The 20103-nt window shown below is 43.5% G+C and overlaps 1 protein-coding gene across 1 annotated transcript in view; it reads right to left on the bottom strand.

Annotated features, from left to right (window-relative positions):
* The window catches only part of LOC147454428 (glycerophosphocholine acyltransferase 1-like), a 97081-nt gene extending 80592 nt beyond the window's left edge, over positions 1–16489 (bottom strand). Inside the window, exon 1 of the mRNA XM_086516396.1 lies at positions 16205–16489. Coding sequence (XP_086372522.1) covers positions 16205–16294 — 90 coding nt within the window. The 5' untranslated portion in view covers positions 16295–16489. The remainder of the gene's footprint in view (positions 1–16204) is intronic.
* Positions 16490–20103: the final 3614 nt, after the last annotated feature.

Below are 20103 nucleotides of genomic sequence, written 5' to 3'. Positions count from 1 at the left end.
ATTTGCTTTAAGAATCTTGGATGGATGAAGTTCTCTATAGCTCCGAGATCAAAGAAAATAAGGGCTTTGAAGCCATTGACTTTGCCATATGCTCGACACAATCCATTTGTACTCTCAAGGCGATGCCATAAATATCAGGAACTAGTCCAATAGCCGGTCTAGCTCTCTTAGCACTGTCACAAAACGGGCACCACGTGACAATAGAAAAGAACAGATTGAACAAACTTTTAGCACTTTGAGACGACACGCGACACTGAGTGGCGGAATTCTACCGCCGAGAGTATTGGCCACAAACCTTGGTGCCCCTTTCGGTATTTATTTATATTGCATCAACACAGTACAAGCCGATACTCCAGACTCTGCACCTTCTCCAGGAAGCATACCAGAGAATGAGCCCTAACCTCATACATATTTAATGGCCCTTGGCCTAAAAAGCAGTTTACAGTGAAAAGCCTTCAAACTTAAAAGCATATGGTCCAAAAGCAAAGTCAAAAAGCTACCAGCGTAAATCACGGAAATCCGTACAACTTGCCACGTCATCAGCCAACGCAAAACGTGGAAATCTGTACAGCCTGCCACGTCATCATGTCAGCGCAATTTTCGGAATTCTGCCACGTCATGAATTTATGTGTGTGTGCGCAGGTCTTGCTTTATTTTAATCCTTAGTCACTTGGGCCCCATCAGACGGGGTCCCCATAAGTTGGTAGGACTTCTTCTTCTTCTGCTACTTGTTATTCTTAGGGTTTAGGCCCCTCATCCAGCATTTGCAAGTTGGCTCCATTCTTTAGGCTTTGACACGTCAATAGTTTGTGACACGCGTATACTCATCCGCTTCAAAAATCTTATCTTTCGTGCTTAGGAAGGGTGGAACCTTCGCAGCACCTTCAACAATTTCAAATGGTGCCTTCCCCTTCGAAGAATGTATCGTGTTATTGTGGGCAAATTCCACCAAAGGTAGATACGTTTCTCATTGAGTCTTCTGATCCAAGATATAAGACTTCAATAAATCTAAAACCAGATTGAAATTTTTTGAAGATTCAATGCTTTTGTAGAGTGCTATCAACATCAGAAGTCGTTTCTTTGACACAGGCTCTTATTTTAAATGGGAGGGAATGTCACGATTGTGACTATGTTACAGTATTACATCTACTACTAGTTGCAGATATGCGAAGTGCCATGCCAAGGAGGACCCCTACGCTTGGATGGTCAAACTGAATTAGCAATCTTAGATTGCCCGTCAGTCTACCGGTAGAACGATGACGAGAACTACAACTACGTGCCAACGTTCTCCCAAATTGCCTTCCAAAACAAACTTGTAAATCTGGGGTCCCTGTCGGAGACAGTTGTCTCAGGCATGCCATGTAATCTGAAAATCTGGGCCACAAACAGTCTCGCTAAGTGATCCGGCTTGACTGTTTTCTTCATTGGAATAAAATGAGCCTGCTTGCTATCTCTGTCAATAACAGTCCACATACCATCGTGACCACTCTGTGTTCTCGGGAGATCAAAAAAGAAATCCATTGCAATACTTTCCCAGGGGCGGGTGGGTATGGGCAAAGGCTGTAACAATCCCTGTGTGTAACAGACTTGGACACTCCAAGTCAAGAATCAATCGCGACAGCACCAAATAACCACTTCAAAACAATTCACAGATCACAATAGATTTGCACTGGCCCGGCGGAGTTCCGTGCCTAGAGATATTGGTCCCAAAGACTGGCGCCCCTTTCGGTATTTCTTTTTATATTAATCAATCATCAAAGTACAAGAGAGCGGTTAGGGTTTCACTCTCAAACTCTGCGTCCAGATGCTCTCAGAAGTAAAGCCCTCACCACTTATTTAAAGATACAAGGGATATCCAAAAGCAGAGCCCCAAAAACTTTTAAAATAAAAAGCATCAGTTCTCTCTCTCTCTTACAGAGTCTTTTCTCTTTTTTTATAAAAAAAAGCAAATTTGCGTCGCTCATCATTTTTCGAAAAAAAAAAAAAGCCTCCGCGATTTCCGGAAATTAGGGTTTCTGGCAGAAATTAGGGTTTGCACAAATATTAGGGTTTCTGTTGTCCGCCACGTCATCACTTTGTGACATACCCCCCTCTTGAAAGCATTGTAATCAACCGCGATTACGCCTACAAAACCGACAAAAGCCATAAACCGTCTTAGCAGACACTGAATGTTAGTACCTACGTACTAGGAATACACATCTAGCACATGTACAAAAACGACAGTCACATCACACGACATCACAAGACATCACCAGACATCACAGGACATCACATGACATTCAACATTCATTCGGATCTTAGACCATGATTTATCGGCAATGTAGCTAGCAATCACATCTAGGTCCAACCAGGACCTCATTGATGTCCGATTGACTAACCCCTATTGCAACCATGTCTATTCGAGATCAATCACACCAAAATGTTGCAGTCATTTTGGCTATCAGTTCCTGCAGTCAAAAGAAGTCAAGAACAAATCAGTATCATTATCAGGAATTCCATTTCATAAAGTCATCCAGCAGAATACTGTCAGCTCTCAGCATCCCTGAAGCTCAAAGAGACATCAGTGACTTTAGTATCAAAATCGAAGCATCTGTTGACAAGGGAGCGGAGTGACTCCCCTCTTGTGCATCCCACTGCACCAGATCTCCGGCCAAGCTAAATTCTGGGTTCCCTTTGGGTAGACTATGCTAAACCAAAACATCGAGGTAAAGTTTCACAATCCGAGGAGTATCTGCTAGGTCCTCCTCCTCCATCCACTTCGCATCAAATGCAGGAAAGTTCTTGAACTTAACCAAGAACCGCCTTCAGACTTTACCTTTCTTCGTATCGTTATGTGCCAACATCTGTTCATGAACAAGAATCTCCTCGTTTTCTTCCACTTCGGGTTGCTCATCAGGCTCCCCATCATCAGGCACATCACCCTTAACAGGTTTCAAGAGACTCACATGCAATGCATTGTGAATCCTCCAAGTATCTGGCAGTTTCAATCGGAAGCAGACATCATTTATCTTTTGAGTTATCTGGAAAGGTCCGTAGTATCGCATACTACGCTTTGGAAAAAGCCTCTCCTTTCCCTTTTTCTTTCTTAGGCGTGCCTCCTCAAAAGTAAGAGCACCTAATCATTCTCCTTTAGTTTCAAGTCACGACGATGGCGATCCGCTGCCTTTTTCTGTCGTTCTTGAGACTCTTGCAAAGTCTCGCGAACCTTGGCGAAAGCCGTATCCAAATCTCGCGAATATTCATCCGCTTCAAATATCTAATTTTTCGTGCTCAGGAAGGATGGAACCTTCGCAGCACTTTCAACAATCTCACATGGCGTCTTCCCCGTCGAAGAGTGTATTGTGTTATTGTAGGCAAATTCCACCAAAGGTAAGTTCTTTCCCATCGAGTCTTCTGATCCGAGATACAAGACTTCAATAAATCTAAAATCACTGAATTGGCAATCTCAAATTGCCCGTCAGTCTGCAAGTGGAACGATGACGAGAACTGCAACTGCGTGCCAATGTTCTCCCAAATTGCCTTCCAAAACAAACTCATAAATCTGGGGTCTCTGTCGAAGACAATCGTCTCAGACGTGCCATGTAATCGGAAAATCATTGTAATCATTCTGTGTTCTTGGGAGACAAAAATGAAATCCATTGCAATACTTTCTCAGGGGTGGGTGGGTATGGGTAAAGGCTGTAACAATCCCTGTGCTTTATGCCTGTCAAACTTGACCTTCTGGCATACCAAGCAACTGCGCACAAACTCTTCCACATCCTTTTTGAGTCTCGGCCCAAAGAAGTATCTCTCTACCCCCTTCATGGTGGTACCAATGCCGCGGTGACCCGTAAAAGGTGGACAGTGGCATTCAGTCATAACCTTATCCCTCAACGGCTGTGTAACGCACAACATTCTTTTTCATCAAGTAGCCTTCCCAAAGGGAGTATCCAACTACTGTCTCCCCATCCCGTATCCGTATGAAATTATCTGCAAAATATGTATCTGTGGCATACTGATCGACCATATCCTCGAAGCTCCTATGATATATCGCGGAAACAGCCGGAACCAACGGTTTCCGAGACAAAGCATCTACCACCACATTCTTCTGTCCCAGCACATGGACAATCTGGAAGTGGAACTGTGACAAGATGTTCGCCCACCGCATCTGCTTTTCCGAAAGCTGCTTCTGTGACAAGAAGTAGCGCAAACTCTGATGGTCTATAAAGACAGTAAAATCCGCTCCGAGTAGGTAATGCTGCCACTCAGTAAGAGCATGGATAACCGCCAAGAGCTCTTTCTCATAGATCTGTGCTGTCATCTCCGGCCTAGAGAACAAACGGCTCTCGTAAGCTATGACATGGCCTTCTTGCATCAAGACCGCACCCAGACTACGACCACAAGCATCACAATATACTTCAAATGACTTCTGGAAGTCCGGCAAAGTCAAAATAGGTCCCGTAGTCAATTTCTCTTTCAATGTCCAAAAGGCAGTCACCTCTGTGGGTCCCCACGAAAAAGGTACTCCTTTCTGTGTCAAGGTATGCAAAGGGGAAGCACCCTCTACAAACTTTCGTATGAACCGCCTGTAGTACGAACACAGTCCCAAGAAGGTTCTAACTTCATGGACATTCCTCAAATCGGGCCAATCACGGATAGTCTCTATCTTGGCCGGGTCCATTTGCACTCCTGTTTACTGACACAATGTGTCCCAAAAAGTGCTGCTCTGGTAGGAAAAATTCACTTTTCTTTGCATTAATCACTAACGTGTGATCTCGTAATGCCTGAAAGACTTGAAGAAGATGATCTCTGTGTTCTGCCTCATTCTTGGAGCAAACAATGATGTCGTCAAAGAAAGTGCCAACAAATAGCCTGTACTCTCGAAAAATCCTGTCCATCATCCGGTTAAATGTCGCAGGAGCATTGGTTAAGCCAAAAGGCATCACCAAAAACTCAAATAACCCAAAAGTCGTCCGAAAAGCTATCTTGTAGACATCTCCTGGCGCTATCCTGATCTGATGATATCCAATCTTCAAGTCAATCCTGCTAAAGCACGAGGATCCCTGTAACCTATCAAGTATATCATCGATCCTAGGAATCGGAAATCTGTTCTTGATGGTGATTTTGTTGAGAGCGCTATAATCGATGCACATTCTCCAAGATCCGTCTTTCTTCAAAACCAACAACACTGGAGAGCAATACGGTGAAGTACTAGGCTGGACAAGACCCTTTTCCAAGAGGTCTTTCACTGGGTTCATAATCTTTTCATTCTGTACTCGGCTCACACGATAAGATGGCCACCTTCCTTAAACTCTCGGACTTTCTTGCTTTTATCTTCGAGAAAGTCATACTGGTTAGCTTTGTAAAAATTCTTCTTGTTCGCATAAAACTTTCCGTCATTGGAATCTGAGCTGTCTGTAGACGAGTCCTCAGTAGAACTGTCAGTCTCTGGGCGAGATGTAGCCTTCTTTGCCTTTTTCTTGCCCTTTTCAACGCTTTGTGTCTTGCTTCGCTTTTTTGCTTTTTCTGTCTTCTTTGCTCGAGTCTGAAGAGCTAGAAGAACTATCATAAGAAGAAGAAGAACTGAGTAAGCCTTCAAACTTGACACGCTTCTTTTGTTTCTTTGCCTTGTCAAAAGTTGATTGACGACCCAAATAACCTGGAAAGTCAGTGCTTTTCTTCTGCTTTTTTCCGCGCTTTTTGGCTTTCTTTTGCGCGTCAAAAAGCTGAGCAATCCGTGCATCAACCACGTTCTCCAGTTTCTTCTCCGTATATTTTCTTGGAGGCAGAAGGTTTCTTGAGAGCGGGTTTCGGGAGTGGTGTTGTGGTTCTTTGCCACTCCATCTGTATCTCTTCCAAAGAGGTCTGGTTCATATATTTTGCCATCTTCGGGTCCTTGGCAAAATTGAGCATCATCTTTGTTGCATCGCCGATCAACTGGCGACGCTCCATCTCTCGCTGCTCCGCCTGAGTAGGCCAAGGCAGGCCATACTCTCTGTCTGAATCTTCGTTGTGATCCCAGCCCGCATCTCTAGATGCAGAGGGAGTCGATTGATCATTGCCTGAAGCCATAGGTGCCGCGGAAAAAAAATTCGGGGATCGGATTTCCCGTAGAAGAGAAATCGGCCGTGCTCTGATACCACTGTAACAGACTTGGACACTCCAAGTCAAGAATCAATCGCGACAGCACCAAATAACCACTTCAAAACAATTCACGATCACAATAGATTTGCACTAGCCCGGCGGAGTTCCGTGCCTAGAGATATTGGCCGCAAAGACTGGCACCCCTTTCGGTATTTCTTTTTATATTAATCAATCATCAAAGTACAAGAGAGCAGTTAGGGTTTCACTCTCAAACTCTGCGTCCAGATGCTCTGAGAAGTGAAGCCCTCACCACTTATTTAAAGATACAAGGGATGCCCAAAAGCAGAGCCCCAAAAGCTTTTAAAATAAAAAGCATCAGTTCTCTCTCTCTTAGAGAGTGTTTTCTCTTTTTTTATAAAAAAAAGCAAAATTCGCGTCGCTCATCATTTTTCAACAAAAAAAAAATTCAACCTCAGCGATTTCCGGAAATTAGGGTTTCTAGCAGAAATTAGGGTTCGCAGGAATTTTAGGGTTTCTGGCAGAAATTAGGGTTTCTACTGTCCGCCACGTCATCACTTTGTGACACTGTGCTTTATGCCTGTCAAACTTGACAAAGCAACTGCGCACAAACTCTTCCACATCCTTCTTGAGTCTCAGCCAAAAGAAGTATCTCTCTACCCCTTTCATGGTGGTAGCGATGTCGCGGTGACCGGTAAAAGGTGGACAGTGGCATTCAGTCATAACCTTTACCCTCAACGGCTGTGTAACGCACAACATGGTTTTTCTCATCAAGTAACCATCCTGAATGGAATATCTCGCTACTGTGTCCCCATCCCGTATCTGTGTGAAAACGTCTGCAAAATCTGGATTTGTGGCATACTGGTCGACCATATCCTCGAAGCTCCTATGATGTATCACGGAAATAGCCGGAACCAACGGCTTCCGAGACAAAGCATCTGCCACCACATTCTTGTGTCCCTGCACATGGACAATCTAGAACTGAAACTGTGACAAGATGTTTGCCCACCGCATCTGCTTTTCCGATAGCTGCTTCTGTGACAAGAAGTAGCGTAAACTTTGATGGTCTGTAAAGATAGTAAAATCCGCTCCGAGTAGATAGCGCCGCCACTGAGTAAGAGCATGGATAACCGCCAAAAGCTCTCATAAATCTGTGTTGTCATTTCCGGCCTTGAGAACAATCGGCTCTCGTAAGCAATGACATGGCCTTCTTGTATTAAGACCGCACCCAAACTACGACCACAAGCATCACAATATACTTCAAAAGACTTCTGCAAGTCCGGCAGAGTCAAAATTGGTCTCGGAGTCAATTTCTCTTTCAATGTCTGAAAGGCAGTCACCTCTGTGGGTCCGCACGAGAAAGGGACTCCTTTCTCTGTCAAAACATGCAAAGGGGAAGCAACCTCTGCAAACTTTCGAATGAACCGCCTATAATACGAACACAATCCCAAGAAGCTTCTAACTTCATGGACATTCTTCAAATCGGGCCAATCATGGATAGTCTCTATCTTGGCGGGATCCGTTTGCACTCCCATTGCTAAGACAATGTGTCCCAAAGAGTATCTCTGGTAGGGAAAAATCACTTTTCTTTGCATTAATCACTAACTTGTGATCTCGTAATGCCTGAAAGACCTGAAGTAGATGATCTCTATGTTCTGCCTCATTCTTGGAGAAAACAATGATACCATCAAAGAAAGTGCCAACAAATAGCCTGTACTCTCGAAAAATCCTGTCCATCATCCGGTTAAATGTTGCAAGAGCATTGGTAAAGCCAAAAGGCATCACCAAAAACTCAAATAACCCAAAAGTCGTCCGAAATGCTGTCTTGTAGACGTCTCCCGGCGCGATTCTAATCTGATGATATCCACTCTTCAAATCAATCCTGCTAAAGCACGAGGATCTTTAACAAACTGCTGGCGTGTCAAAGCCTAATGAATGGAGCCAACTTACAGATGTGGCCGAGGAGCCTAAACCCTGAGAAGAACAAGTAACAGAAGAAGTGTCACGAAGTGATGACGTGGTTGCCCGAGAGCAGAAAACCCTAACCCTAATTTCTGCCAGAAACCCTAACTGCTGAAACCCTAATTCTGAAAACCCTAACCCTAAAACCTGCAAACCCTAATTCTGGAAACCCTAACCCTAAAACTGCAACAACGTGGCTGGTTGCCGAAAATTGTGCTAGCATGATGACGTGGCAAGCTGTACGGATTTCCGTGATTTACACTGGCAGCTTTTGGCATTGCTTTTTGGATTAGAAGCTTTTGAGTTTGGAAGCTTTTCATGTAAACTGCTTTTTAGGCCAAGGGCCTTTAAATATGAGGCTAGGGCTCATTCTCTGGCATGCTTCCTGGAGAAGGTGCAGAGTTTGGAGTACCGGCTTGTACTTTGATGATGCAATATAAAGAAATACCGAAAGGGGTGCCAAGGTTTGGGGCCAATACTCTCTGGGGTGGAAATCCGCCACTCCGCGTCGCGTGTGGTCTCTCTCTCTCTCTCTCTCTCTCTCTCTCTCTCTCTCTCTCTCTCTCTCTCTCTCTCTCTCTCTCTCTCTCTCTCTCTCAGTTCAGTTGTTATTGAAGTGCTAAAAGTTTGTTCAGTCTGTTCTTTTCTATTGGCACGTGGTGCCCGCCTTGTGATAGGATCCTTGTAATCTGTCGAGTATATCATCGATCCTAGGAATCGGAAATCTGTTCTTGATGGTGACTTTGTTGAGAGCTCTATAATCGATGCACATTCTCCAAGATCCGTCTTTCTTCAAAACCAACAATACTAGAGAGCAATACGGTGAAGTACTAGGCTGGACACGGTCTTTCACTTGGTTCATAATCTCTTCATTCTGTGCTTGGCTCACACGGTAAGGTGGCTTGTTCGGTGGTGTGCTTCCAGGTATCAGATCAATGGTATGATCTTCAGGACGAGTAGATGGTAACTCGCCTGGTAGGCCCTCTGAGAAGCAATCGGCGTGAGTGGAGAAAATCTTGGCGTTCTTTATCAAGTTTAGACATATTTGTCCTATCCTCATCACTCAACTCTTTCATAAAGATCGAGTAAACAAACAGACTAGATTTCATTAATTTAGAAATGGCCGAAGTCGATACAATAGGGACAGACTCGCACTTCAGTTTAATGTCAAGTACAATGGTTCTGCCCTTCTCTGTAGTCAATGTCGCTTTCCTCGCCCGATAGTCGACCACAGTGTTGTTCTTGTGGTACCAGGGAATTCCCAGGAGAACATCACAACCTTCCAAAGGCATTATGTAAAAGTCATCATGCCCCAAATACCCCTAACAATGCAACCGAAGTTTGCCAATGACAGGTGTAATGACTACGTCCCTATCGGGTGCCGCTAGAACAGCCTCCGCAAGTGGTCCCATCTGATCCGGAGTGATCTCGAGCCGCGCCGCCAATTCTGGTGAAATGAAGTTTGCCTTGGCTCCTCCATCAAAGAAGATCAGGGCCTCTTGGTCTTTCACTTTACCCCAAGCTCGGCAAAGTTCTGTACTCTCGTCCATTGTGTTGAGATCGGTACCCACACAATCTGGAACCAGTCCTGTTTTCATCTTGCCTTTTCTTCCACGTTCTTCAGTTGCTCTCGAACTCTCAAGCTTTTCGTCGTCCTTGTCATTCTGTTCTTTCTGTGCCTTTTTAGGGCACTTCGCGGAGATATGTCCAGGTTCCCCGCATCCGAAGCACTTCCCCTCCCTGATAAAGCGAGCTCTCTCCTGAGGAATAAGCTTGGGTAGTGCATCTTTCTTTTCTGAGTTGCTCTTTCTCTTTCTACTTTCATTTGTTTGTTCAGCTCTTTGTGTCATGACCTCATCGGTGGGGTAGGTCAGACTACCAGAGTGAATGGCAAAACCCCGTTTCGCATGACTCATCAACTCCTGTATAGAAGCTGACTTCTGTTCCAAGCAGTGATCTCGGATCTCTGTAGGTAGACCCAGGTAAACCGCTCAATCTGTTCTCTGAACGAGACCTTCTTAAATGAAGAGGCGAGTAGAAAAGAGCTCCAGAATCTCTCGCAATAAGCGTCCACTGTATCTTTCTTGGTCATCCGAAAATGGTTCCAAGCAGCTCGTATATCGCGTTCATACTCTTGAGTCAGCCAAGAAGAAATAAAAAGCTTCTTAAATTTCAATCATTTAACTGGCGCAGTCTTGTTTAAGGAAAGCGTGAACCACCAAGTTCTAGCATTCCCCTTAAAGTAAGAAGCAGCTCTCCGAATCTTAAGAGTGCTCTAAGTAGCGTCCTCCTGCGAAAGCGATGTCAAACTGTTGTACAAAAGACAAAGCCTTCGAAGCAATCTCTATATCCCCAAAACATGTCAAATTTAATTGACTGTCCACCTTCCTTAAACTCTCGGACCTTCTTGCTTTTATCTTCCAATAAGTCATATTGGTTGGCTTTATAAAAATTATTCTTCTTTGCATAAAAGTTGTTGTTGTGAGAGTCTGAACTGTCTGTAGACGAGTCCTCTGTAAAACTGTCACTCACTGGGCGAGATTTAGACTTCTTTGCTTTTTTCTTGCCCTTTCCGAAGCGTTGTTTCTTGCTTCGCTTTTTGCCTTTTCGGTCTTCTTCGCTCAAGTTAGATGAGCTAAAGGAACTGTCAAAAGAAGAAAAGAAGAGTTGGGTACTTCTTCAAATCGAACACGCTTCTTTTGTCTCTTTGCCTTTACAAATGTCGACTGACGACCCAAATAGCCCGGGAAGTCAGTGCCTTTCTTCTGCTTTTTGCCGTGCTTTTTAGTTTTGTTTTGCGCGTCAAAAAGCTGAGCAATCCATGCATCAACCACCTCTTCTAATTCCTTCTCTGAATATTTCTTGTGAGCAGAAGGTTTCTTGAGAGCGGGTTTTGGGGGTGTTGTGGTTTTCTGCCACTGCGCATGCACTTCCTGAAAAGAAGTCTCGCTCATATATTGTGCAAATTTTGGGCCCTTCGCAAAATTGAGCATCATCTTTGTTGCATCGCCAATCAATTGACGACGCTCCATCTCTCGACGCTCTGCCTGAGTAGGCCGAGGCGGGTCATACTCCTTGCCGAAATCTTTGTTGTGATTCCTTGCCGCATCTCCGGATGTAGCGGGAGTCGACTGATCCTTGAGTGAAGCTATGGGTGCCGCGGAAAAAATTTGGGATCTGATTTCCCGTAGAAGAGAAATCCGCCGTGCTCTGATACCACTATAATATACTTGGACACTCCAAGTCAAGAATCTACCACGACAGCACCAAATAACCACTTCAAAACAGTTCACAGTGTTAGGAAATAAGACGTAGCTAAATAGATTTTTGAGTAGATTACTTAATGGAGAGAGATAGATTTCACACACAAGAGATTATAGAGTAGAGAGAGAGAGAGAGTACACACGATATACGTGGTTCACCCAATGTGGGCTACGTCCACGGGAAAGCAGCCACTCAATGGCTTTAGCACTTCAAAAGAAGAAGTAGTTTACAAAGGGATTAAACCCTTGATAGAGCTCCCGCCTTGCTTCACTCTCACCACCTCACACTCACCTTGTTGCATCAACTTCACTATGAAATGTGTGTAGAAATGGCCTCCTTTTATAGGCCAAAAGGGCTGCCCTCTCTTATGAGAGGCAGCCATGTGTAGCCACCCTTGTGCGAATAAGTCCAAATCGGACCCTCCAATCCGCCCATGTGTGGCCGCCTTTGAGAAGACAAGTCCGCTTTTGAATTCGGCCACCGGCCACCGGCCATTGACTTCCGACCACCGGCCATCGGCCATTGACTACCGGCCACCGGCCAACCAACCGGTTGTTTTCCGACCATTTTTCGGCCGCCGTCCGGCCATAATATTCCGGCGAAAAAGAATATTCCGGTGGAAAAAAAAGTCTCGGGGACGGAGGCCCCCGAGGCCTCTAAAGTTGCCCCTGATTCTTGTCCGTGAAAATTTTGGTTTCCGGTGAGTGATTTTCCTTCACGCACGATGGCTTCTCCTCATAATGGGGGCCTTACAAATGTGCGCTTTTACCACAGAAAATTACAAGGGTAAATCAGGCTCCATACTTAACACACAGTTCACAATTGATTCAACACTGGCCCGGCGGAATTCCGTGCCTAGAGATATTGGCCCCAAAGACTGGCGCCCCTTTCGGTATTTTCTTTTTGTATTAATCTGAGTTCAAAGTACAAGAGTGCGGGCAGGCGCTCACACTCAGACTCTGCGTCCAGATGCTCTGAGTTTTGAGTGGCCTACCCACAAATTTAAAGGTACAAGGGATGCCAAAAGCAGAGCCCCAAAATCTGAAAATCAAAAGCTCAAAAGCTTGTAAATAGAAGGCAGTAATTTCTTTCTCTCTCTCTTGCTAAAGTAAAGAGGCTTTCTCTCTCTCCAAAGCGTAGGAAAAAGCTGCCTCAAAAAGCGCCGTGAAAACGTGGAATTCCGTACGGGCTGCCACGTGTCATGCTCTCCGCAAATTGCGGGATCCGTACAGCCTGCCGCCACGTCAACTTGCCATTTCCGGGGCTTGTCCATGCAAGGCAGAGAGTGTGTGTGATGGTCAGGCACGTCACCATTTGTGACAGTCTCTCTTCAAGTTAGTTCCCTTGGAGGGGCAGTGCGAGCGATACACAATTGGACAGCCACCACCATTGCATGAGTATTGTTTGTCCAAGCACGTACCAACCATGCAAGAGCTTATGGATCATGCCGCAGTCAACTACAAACTTATGAAAGGAAAAATAGAGTTTACTATAGAAGAAACCCCGACAAACAATCAGAATTCTCGGTAAATCTCGGGGAATCTTGTGAAATTCAACCCCATAGGCCTCGCTTGACACAACATCAATGAGAAACCTTGTTACAAGAAGGCCGCTGCTTTCAATGTTTTCAAGCCAGGCATACTTTCAATACATGTCCTCAAAGAGCCTCGACGTCTTCAAAGAAACCTCTTGCTCCGATCGCAATAGATCCCTAGGGGCACCTCCTCTTAAGAGAGCTAGACTTGCCATTGGACTTGTACCTGAAATCTATGAAATCAATCTTAAAAGTTGAAATGAACTGTGCAAAGCTTATGGAAAAATCAACGGCTTGAAAGCCCTGATCTTCTTTGACCCAAGAGCTACCGAGGATTTCATCTATCCAAAATTCCTCAAGCAAATGGATTTGGATTACAACTCCCAAGGATGAAAAATTGAAGGCGAGTTAGCCACCGGTCAAACTCAAAAGGTGGTACCTCTCATCGGTACACTTCCAATAACCATACAAGGATACCATGGAAAAGCTGATTTCCACATCATGAAGTTGGGCAATTGCGATGTTCTCTTGGGCATGCCTTGGCACAATAAGAATGACGCGACACTCCAAATCTAGAATAGTACAACTACCTTGATCCAGAAGAGCAAGCCAATAGTCCTCAAAGTTCGGCTATCCGAACAAAACCTGAATGAATTTTCTAATCTCTTTGTATTTAGATACTTTTGAACTTTGTACTCTTTGAAATGGATGGTAACTCTCTTAAAATTGTCTTGGTACCGATTTGAGGATTGTTTGACTCTGGTTTTACAACTGGTTTCAACGATTTGTGATTTACTCCCGGGCGGAGTGATATTTGATAATCTCAAACTCAGAACGACGCAGACCGGGTATCTAGGGAGCGTTTCGTTGTATGCTCGAAAACGTATGAACGACGCAGATTGGGTGTCGAGGGAGCATTTAGTCGTATGCTTAAAACCTCCAAGCGCTTAAAACCTACAAGCGACGCAAGCTACGATCTGCAGAGCGTTTGGTTGTATACAGTATCAATCCTCTAAGCTCATGGCCCGAACCTTTTTAGATTATTTGCGGGGGGAGTGAGGAGGTAGTCGTTAAGTAGCTTCATGCCGCAAACCATCTGTCTCGGAGGAGTGCTCAGCGCACTGTTCATTGTGTATTGTAACATACATATGTGATCATTTGTGTTGTAGTATGATGTGCCAAGTTCCAACCACTGAATATTCCTAATTGGGTGAGATTGCCTAGGTATGTAATTTTAGTACATCGAGACACCCGTTAAAGATCAATGCAATTTGGATGTGATAACTAATTTTGCTACGCCGCAATATCAAGAGCTCCAATCTAGAATGAGAAAGTTGAATGACCCTCAAAATGTCCCTTGCCATCAAAAATTTCTGAGCTAACTTGAGTTGTTTTGCAGATATATTGTAATCGTGGACTCTTCTTTCAAGAAGGGGGGATTTCACAAATTGCTGACCTGTCAAACCATTGAAGATCCGGCGGGTTAGGGCTCTCCAAGCCTAACCCTAGCTAACTTGTAGATCCCGGTCGACGGGCCTAAAACCTAGAAACAGCAAAAGAAGAAGTTCTCACCAATATACAGTGCCCAAATATTAAAAGAGTCCCAAGAAACTTATGGGACCTCATCTGATGGGGCCCAAAATAATAAAGTAAAAGAACACTGACACACAAAAAGATCCATGCGTAAATAATGTTGGCATGACAGTTGTACGGACGCTTTGTAATTTGCGCTGACAAGCTATTGACGTGGCAACTGCGCGAAACCCACGTTTTGCGCTACATGCTGCTAACGTGGCAGTTGTACAAATTTTGCGATGGTAGCTTTTGGACCAGATACTTTTAGACTGTATGCTTTTCATGTACTGTTTTTGGATGGGCCTAGGGCCTTTAAATATAACGGGTGGACTCTCTCTCTCTCTCTCTCTCGTATTCTCACGGGAGTGAAAGTAGAGCACAGCTACCAACCCTGTAAAGTATTGAGGCAATATAAAGAAATATTGTAAAGGGCTTTTGGAGCCAATGCTCCCTTGGGGTGGAACTCCATCACTTCATGTCTCGTGTGTCGTGCATCTCTTTCAACTCAGTTGTTGTTGAAGTGTTAAAAGTTTGTTTTTGTCTGTTCTTTTCCGTTGGCACGTGGTGCCTTCCCATTACACTTCTGCAGCCTTCTTCCGTGGATTTTTTGGTGATATCCGCTACTTCTTCTCTATCGTCTTCATCATCAACTGCTCTCTCCCTTTTGTTTTTCCATAGCCTTTGTTCTAAGATGGAACCATTTGGTGTACATTGCCCGACATACACCTACCATTGTGGATGTTCCTTACTCCATATCATGTTGATGGCTTTTTTGTGGCTTTGGTTTTTGGTAAGCAATTGCAGAGTGAGTTTTTGGTGGGAGTGTCTATCTTTCAGAGGCTACTGTCATCCTCTCTCCACTTAGCTTTGCCAGGGCACTTTTTACTCACCTTAAGAGAGATTTTCATTTTTTTCAATTTTGTCCATGTGGCTAGTTGTATACGGCTTCTCACATATTGCCTTCACGCATGCTTTGTAAACAGTTTTGTACTTGCCCTCACAATCAACACCATTTCAATGTTCTGAGTGATTTTCAAGTAATAGTACTCGGCTCCTTTTCTTGCGCACGCGCACAGAGAGAGAGAGAGAGAGAGAGAGAGAGAGAGAGAGAGAGAGAGAGAGACCTACTAGGGCGGGAATGTGAAGAGTCAATACCCATCAATAGGGCGTCTACTAAAACCTGGACCAAAACTGGTTCGATCAGAATAAATCTAGGGCATGACTAATAACCAAGACTAGCCTCATAAGGGTCAGCACAACCACAAAGAAGCCCTCACTCCCTAGATGTTGACATAACCCTAAGAGATGACCCACAAAACTCTAAGAAGATCACCTTTGTCTCTCTTTTTATCTACTCCATGAGGGCAAAGTCGCAGGAGCCGATAAAAGGGGGTAGGTAGTGTTTGGAGAGTAAAAGATCTACATCTTCTCTGCTATGCATGACAAATATAAAGTTGATCTCCATTATTTGTGGATAGTGCCAAAAAATGCTAAATACAAATATAAGAGCAGGAGCGCACAGAAACGGACAGCACCATAGAATTGCTCGAGCTAACTCGAGAAAGAAAGGGGCAATGGACACTGCAAGCCTATTTGTACGCTCAGATTGGGCAACAAAAGGCAATGAAAATAGACCAAAAATAGAGAAGATGCTGCAATAGTCACAAACCTTAAGCTGTGCAAAACCCCATTAAAAACAGCAGTGAAAGGCATGCATAAGGTCTACCTCTAGCCGAGACACATTAAAATTTATATATCTTGCCAACTGCACTTATTAAAACCGCTTACTTGTGGAGGATATGGGGAAGACTTGTGAGCAGAAGGTCGCTGCTGCAATCCATTATGAGAAGCATGCGAATCCTGAGGGGGCGCCGCCATGAGACGCTGCAAAGAGCGCGGTTGGTACGTGTGGGTTGTGACTCGAGAGTTGTTAACTGTAAGCTTCAGATCGAGTGTCGGGCGTTTGCGGATGCGTCAACGACTCGCTCACCTGACGAGAATTGTGCGAGAATAGATACTCGGTTCCAAATTTGAATTCCGGCCGCACGTGTCTAAAGGTCCTTTAGACACTTCGTTGTGTTGCCCGGACAGATTCAATTCGTTCAGAAAGCAAAAGCTAGTGGAGGGGGTGCAAACTTAAAGCTCGGTTCCCTCAAGGATGTGTTTTTAAGAGGGCTCCGAGAGAGAGAGAGAGAGAGAGAGAGAGAGAGAGACGTTGGCCCTTTAAAGGACATGGCCCATTACTTTTTGGAGGGCCCTTAAAAATGACAATCCCCCCCCCCCCCCCCCCCTTCCGGGAAACTTTTTTTGTGGACCTAGCTTTGGAACCTTTTCACACGCATATGAACAGGCTAACTCTAAATTTGAGAAGGATAATCACACTAAAATCTCATATTATAACTAAAAGTTCCATAATTTGAACCGCTTTGAGAACCTTCTTACCCAAGCCGGCCATTTTTCATTTTGATCAGGCTTTCTCCCCTCCCCCCCGGGTCCGGGAAACTTTTTTTGTGGACCTAGCTTTGGAACCTTTTCACACGCATATGAACAGGCTAACTCTAAATTTGAGAAGGATAATCACACTAAAATCTCATATTATAACTAAAAGTTCCATAATTTGAACCGGTTTGAGAACCTTCTTACCCAAGCCGGCCATTTTTCATTTTGATCAGGCTTTGAATAAAGGGAACCTATCATTTCTCGACCCCCCCCCCCCCCAAAAAGCTACCAATGATGTTTACAAACAAAGAATTGGATGGTTTCTAGAAGGTTAAACTACCTTCAAACTCTATGAAGAAATAAAAGATTACTTTGAGGTCTTGCATGATTTAACGTTTGGCATATGGTAAAAGAAGCATTTGAATCTGTTAACATGACTCATGGTAGTCCCCCTATTGGACCTCTTTAAAAAAACTATTTTTGAAGAAACATGCTATCGGTAAATTTTGATTTTTCAAAAAAAAACTATGAAAAACATAATGAAAAGCTTTCAATCATTTCCACTAGGTTCCCATTACTAGGGATGATGGCCTAGTATTGGAATTTCACAAACTCAAAATTCAACTTTAAAACTCAATTTTCAAATTTTAAATTTTAAAACACAAAATTTAAATAACTCTTTTTACTTTGAAATTTATTTTACCTTAAGATGTTTGCTAATCTAAAAAAATTTAAGTATGACATGGATCACAACCAAAAGGTTCTTCGACGCTTATAAAACGTATCCAAGGATAACAAATTTTTTGTCTTGTTTATATGGATGGAAGTGAGAATTCTTGATGTATAGGATAATTGAAGGTTTACTTCATTATAACCATATTGTACAAAAATGAGTTGAATAAGTATATCTTTACTACATCAATACACACACACATACACAAGACGAGCAATTGCTCCTTGGCCTTCATCATAGTGGGATGCAATCCCCTACGGTTTGCACATGAGAGAGAGAGAGAGAGAGAGAGAGAGAGAGAGAGAGAGAAAGAAGAAGAAGAAGAAAAGAATTTTAACGCTATACAAAACTATCCCAAGAGACCTCAAAGATCTATTTGACGAGGAGAGTTGAAATCAAGACCTATTATTCAAGACAAGAGGGAGGAGAGAGAGAGAGAGAGAGAGAGAGAGAGAGAGAGAGAGAGAGAGAGAGAACTCCACACACACATGTAAAGCTACTAGCATTTTGCTTTATTTTCCTTTGTTCTAGTGCATTTCAAAAGTATATTCTTGTCAAATTAATAAATAGAAGCTTTTGCTATGATTTTGGGTAAATATAAAGCTTACTTTTGTGCATGCCCTACAACAAAGTTGGCATGAGCTTTTGAGACTTAGAATTAGCTATTGTATTGGAGTGTTGATGTGTATATTCCTAATGGCTTCAAAAAATTAGAAGGTGCTCCTAATTCAAAGATTCCACTCAAAAACAAGAAAAACGATGTGTTAATCTATAGAAATGATGAAGCACATAGATTTGCAACAATATTACCTAAGAAAGATGAATACAACATTGAGAGAGAGAGAGAGAGAGAGAGAGAGAGAGAGAGAGAGAGAGAGAGAGAGAGAGAAGGGGGGGGGGGAGAACGCTAAAGAGAACTTAGAAGAAAACGCTAAAGACAAATATGAAAAAGCAGAGAAACACCTATTTATATGGACACAAAATGTCTTTTGGCTTTCCATCTTTTTGTCTTTTGACTTTCCACCTTCATTCGTCTTTTGACTTTCCACCTTCATATGTCTTTTCATTTCCTAAACTCACCCTTCACTTATGCACTTAATATGTTTTGAAAGAATTTTAATTTTTCTAAGATTGGGGAGACCTAATGGTGACACGCACAAAACCAACCCAACAATACTCGAAGTGCTCACAACACTTTCAAGAACTTTCCAAAAAATTATTTTGAGCTCCTTCCAAATCTTGTATTTGATTTTATTTGCTCACTCCAAATCTTGTAGTTGATTTTATTAGCCAAAGTGCTCACAAGCACTTCTAACAGTTCTTTTTTCAAGCAAGTTGCAACAATCAATAGTAAAAAAATGTTTATTTTCACACATGTTAGTGTCTTATTGGTGGATCTTTTGCATGTTGTTCCGGTCTGCCATTCCTCCTTCCACCCCCCACGTTTTTTTTAATGATATAAGAGTGGGCTAGACCACCTTATTAAAGAGAAATCTTTCTATGAGTGTACGCTTTACCGTACATGTCAAAGGCTGGGAACTTGCCTGTGCACCGTGTGCGAGCCTCGAAAGGCTGCAAACACACAACTAGAGAGTCCTAGCAAGCTCAAAGAAACAATGGTGTGTCACTCACCGCTTAATGCTTCCGTCGTGAAGGATCCTGTGCTACGAAGAAGAAGGAGCCGCCGCCGATGTCGCCGCAATGCTCGATCACACACACCCTCTCTCTCTCTCTCTCTCTCTCTCTCTCTCTCTCTCTCTCTCTCTCTCTCTCTCTCTCTCTCTCAGACACAGCCGTTTTTTGACCTAGTAGACAGCAGTTCACTCTTTTGATCATAACTTCTTCATTTGAACTCCGATTTAGGTGATCTATAACCTCAATCGAAGAGCACAAAGCCCTCTACACGTTGATGTAAAGACAGAATTTTTCTGAGGAATGGAAGGCTTTGCTGTAACAGCATCTCAAAACTGAAAAAACTGTCAAAACTTTGCGTTTTTGTTGCCGACTTGAAGGCAATGTCGAACAAAACTCGCAAGGGAGGAAAATCCACACTCGCCATGGAGAATGATGCAAAATCTCCAAGGAATTTGCTAATCCAACCACATCGTCTACAACAACGGAAGCAATGATCATGGCTTACTTGATCTCATTACAAGAAACCGTCAACTAGCAAGATGAAGAGTTGCGCGCACTTGCAATGGAGAATGGTACTTTAAGAGTTCTTGTTGTGGAGAATGAGCACCTCAAGAAGGTTCTTGAAATGCAAACAACACGCTTGGTGCATCTTGAGAATGAAGTTCAAGAATGTAAGCGCTCTCTTGTGGACATGAATGTAATGAAAGAGCGCTTGAGCAAAGTTGAGAGTGATCATGTATTGAAAGAGGAAACGATATAATCAATACGACATGATGTATGTGAGATGAGAAATGCATCCAAGTCATGGGCTGATATATGTAAGGATAATGTGGTTTCTACATCTCCTATCATGCAAGCCGTTGTCCAAGCAAAGAATGTA

The sequence above is a fragment of the Adiantum capillus-veneris genome, chromosome 7 (genome assembly GCF_014529385.1).
Source record: "Adiantum capillus-veneris isolate H3 chromosome 7, ASM1452938v2, whole genome shotgun sequence".
Lineage (NCBI taxonomy): Eukaryota > Viridiplantae > Streptophyta > Polypodiopsida > Polypodiales > Pteridaceae > Adiantum > Adiantum capillus-veneris.
This window is presented reverse-complemented; position numbering and strand designations above follow the sequence as displayed.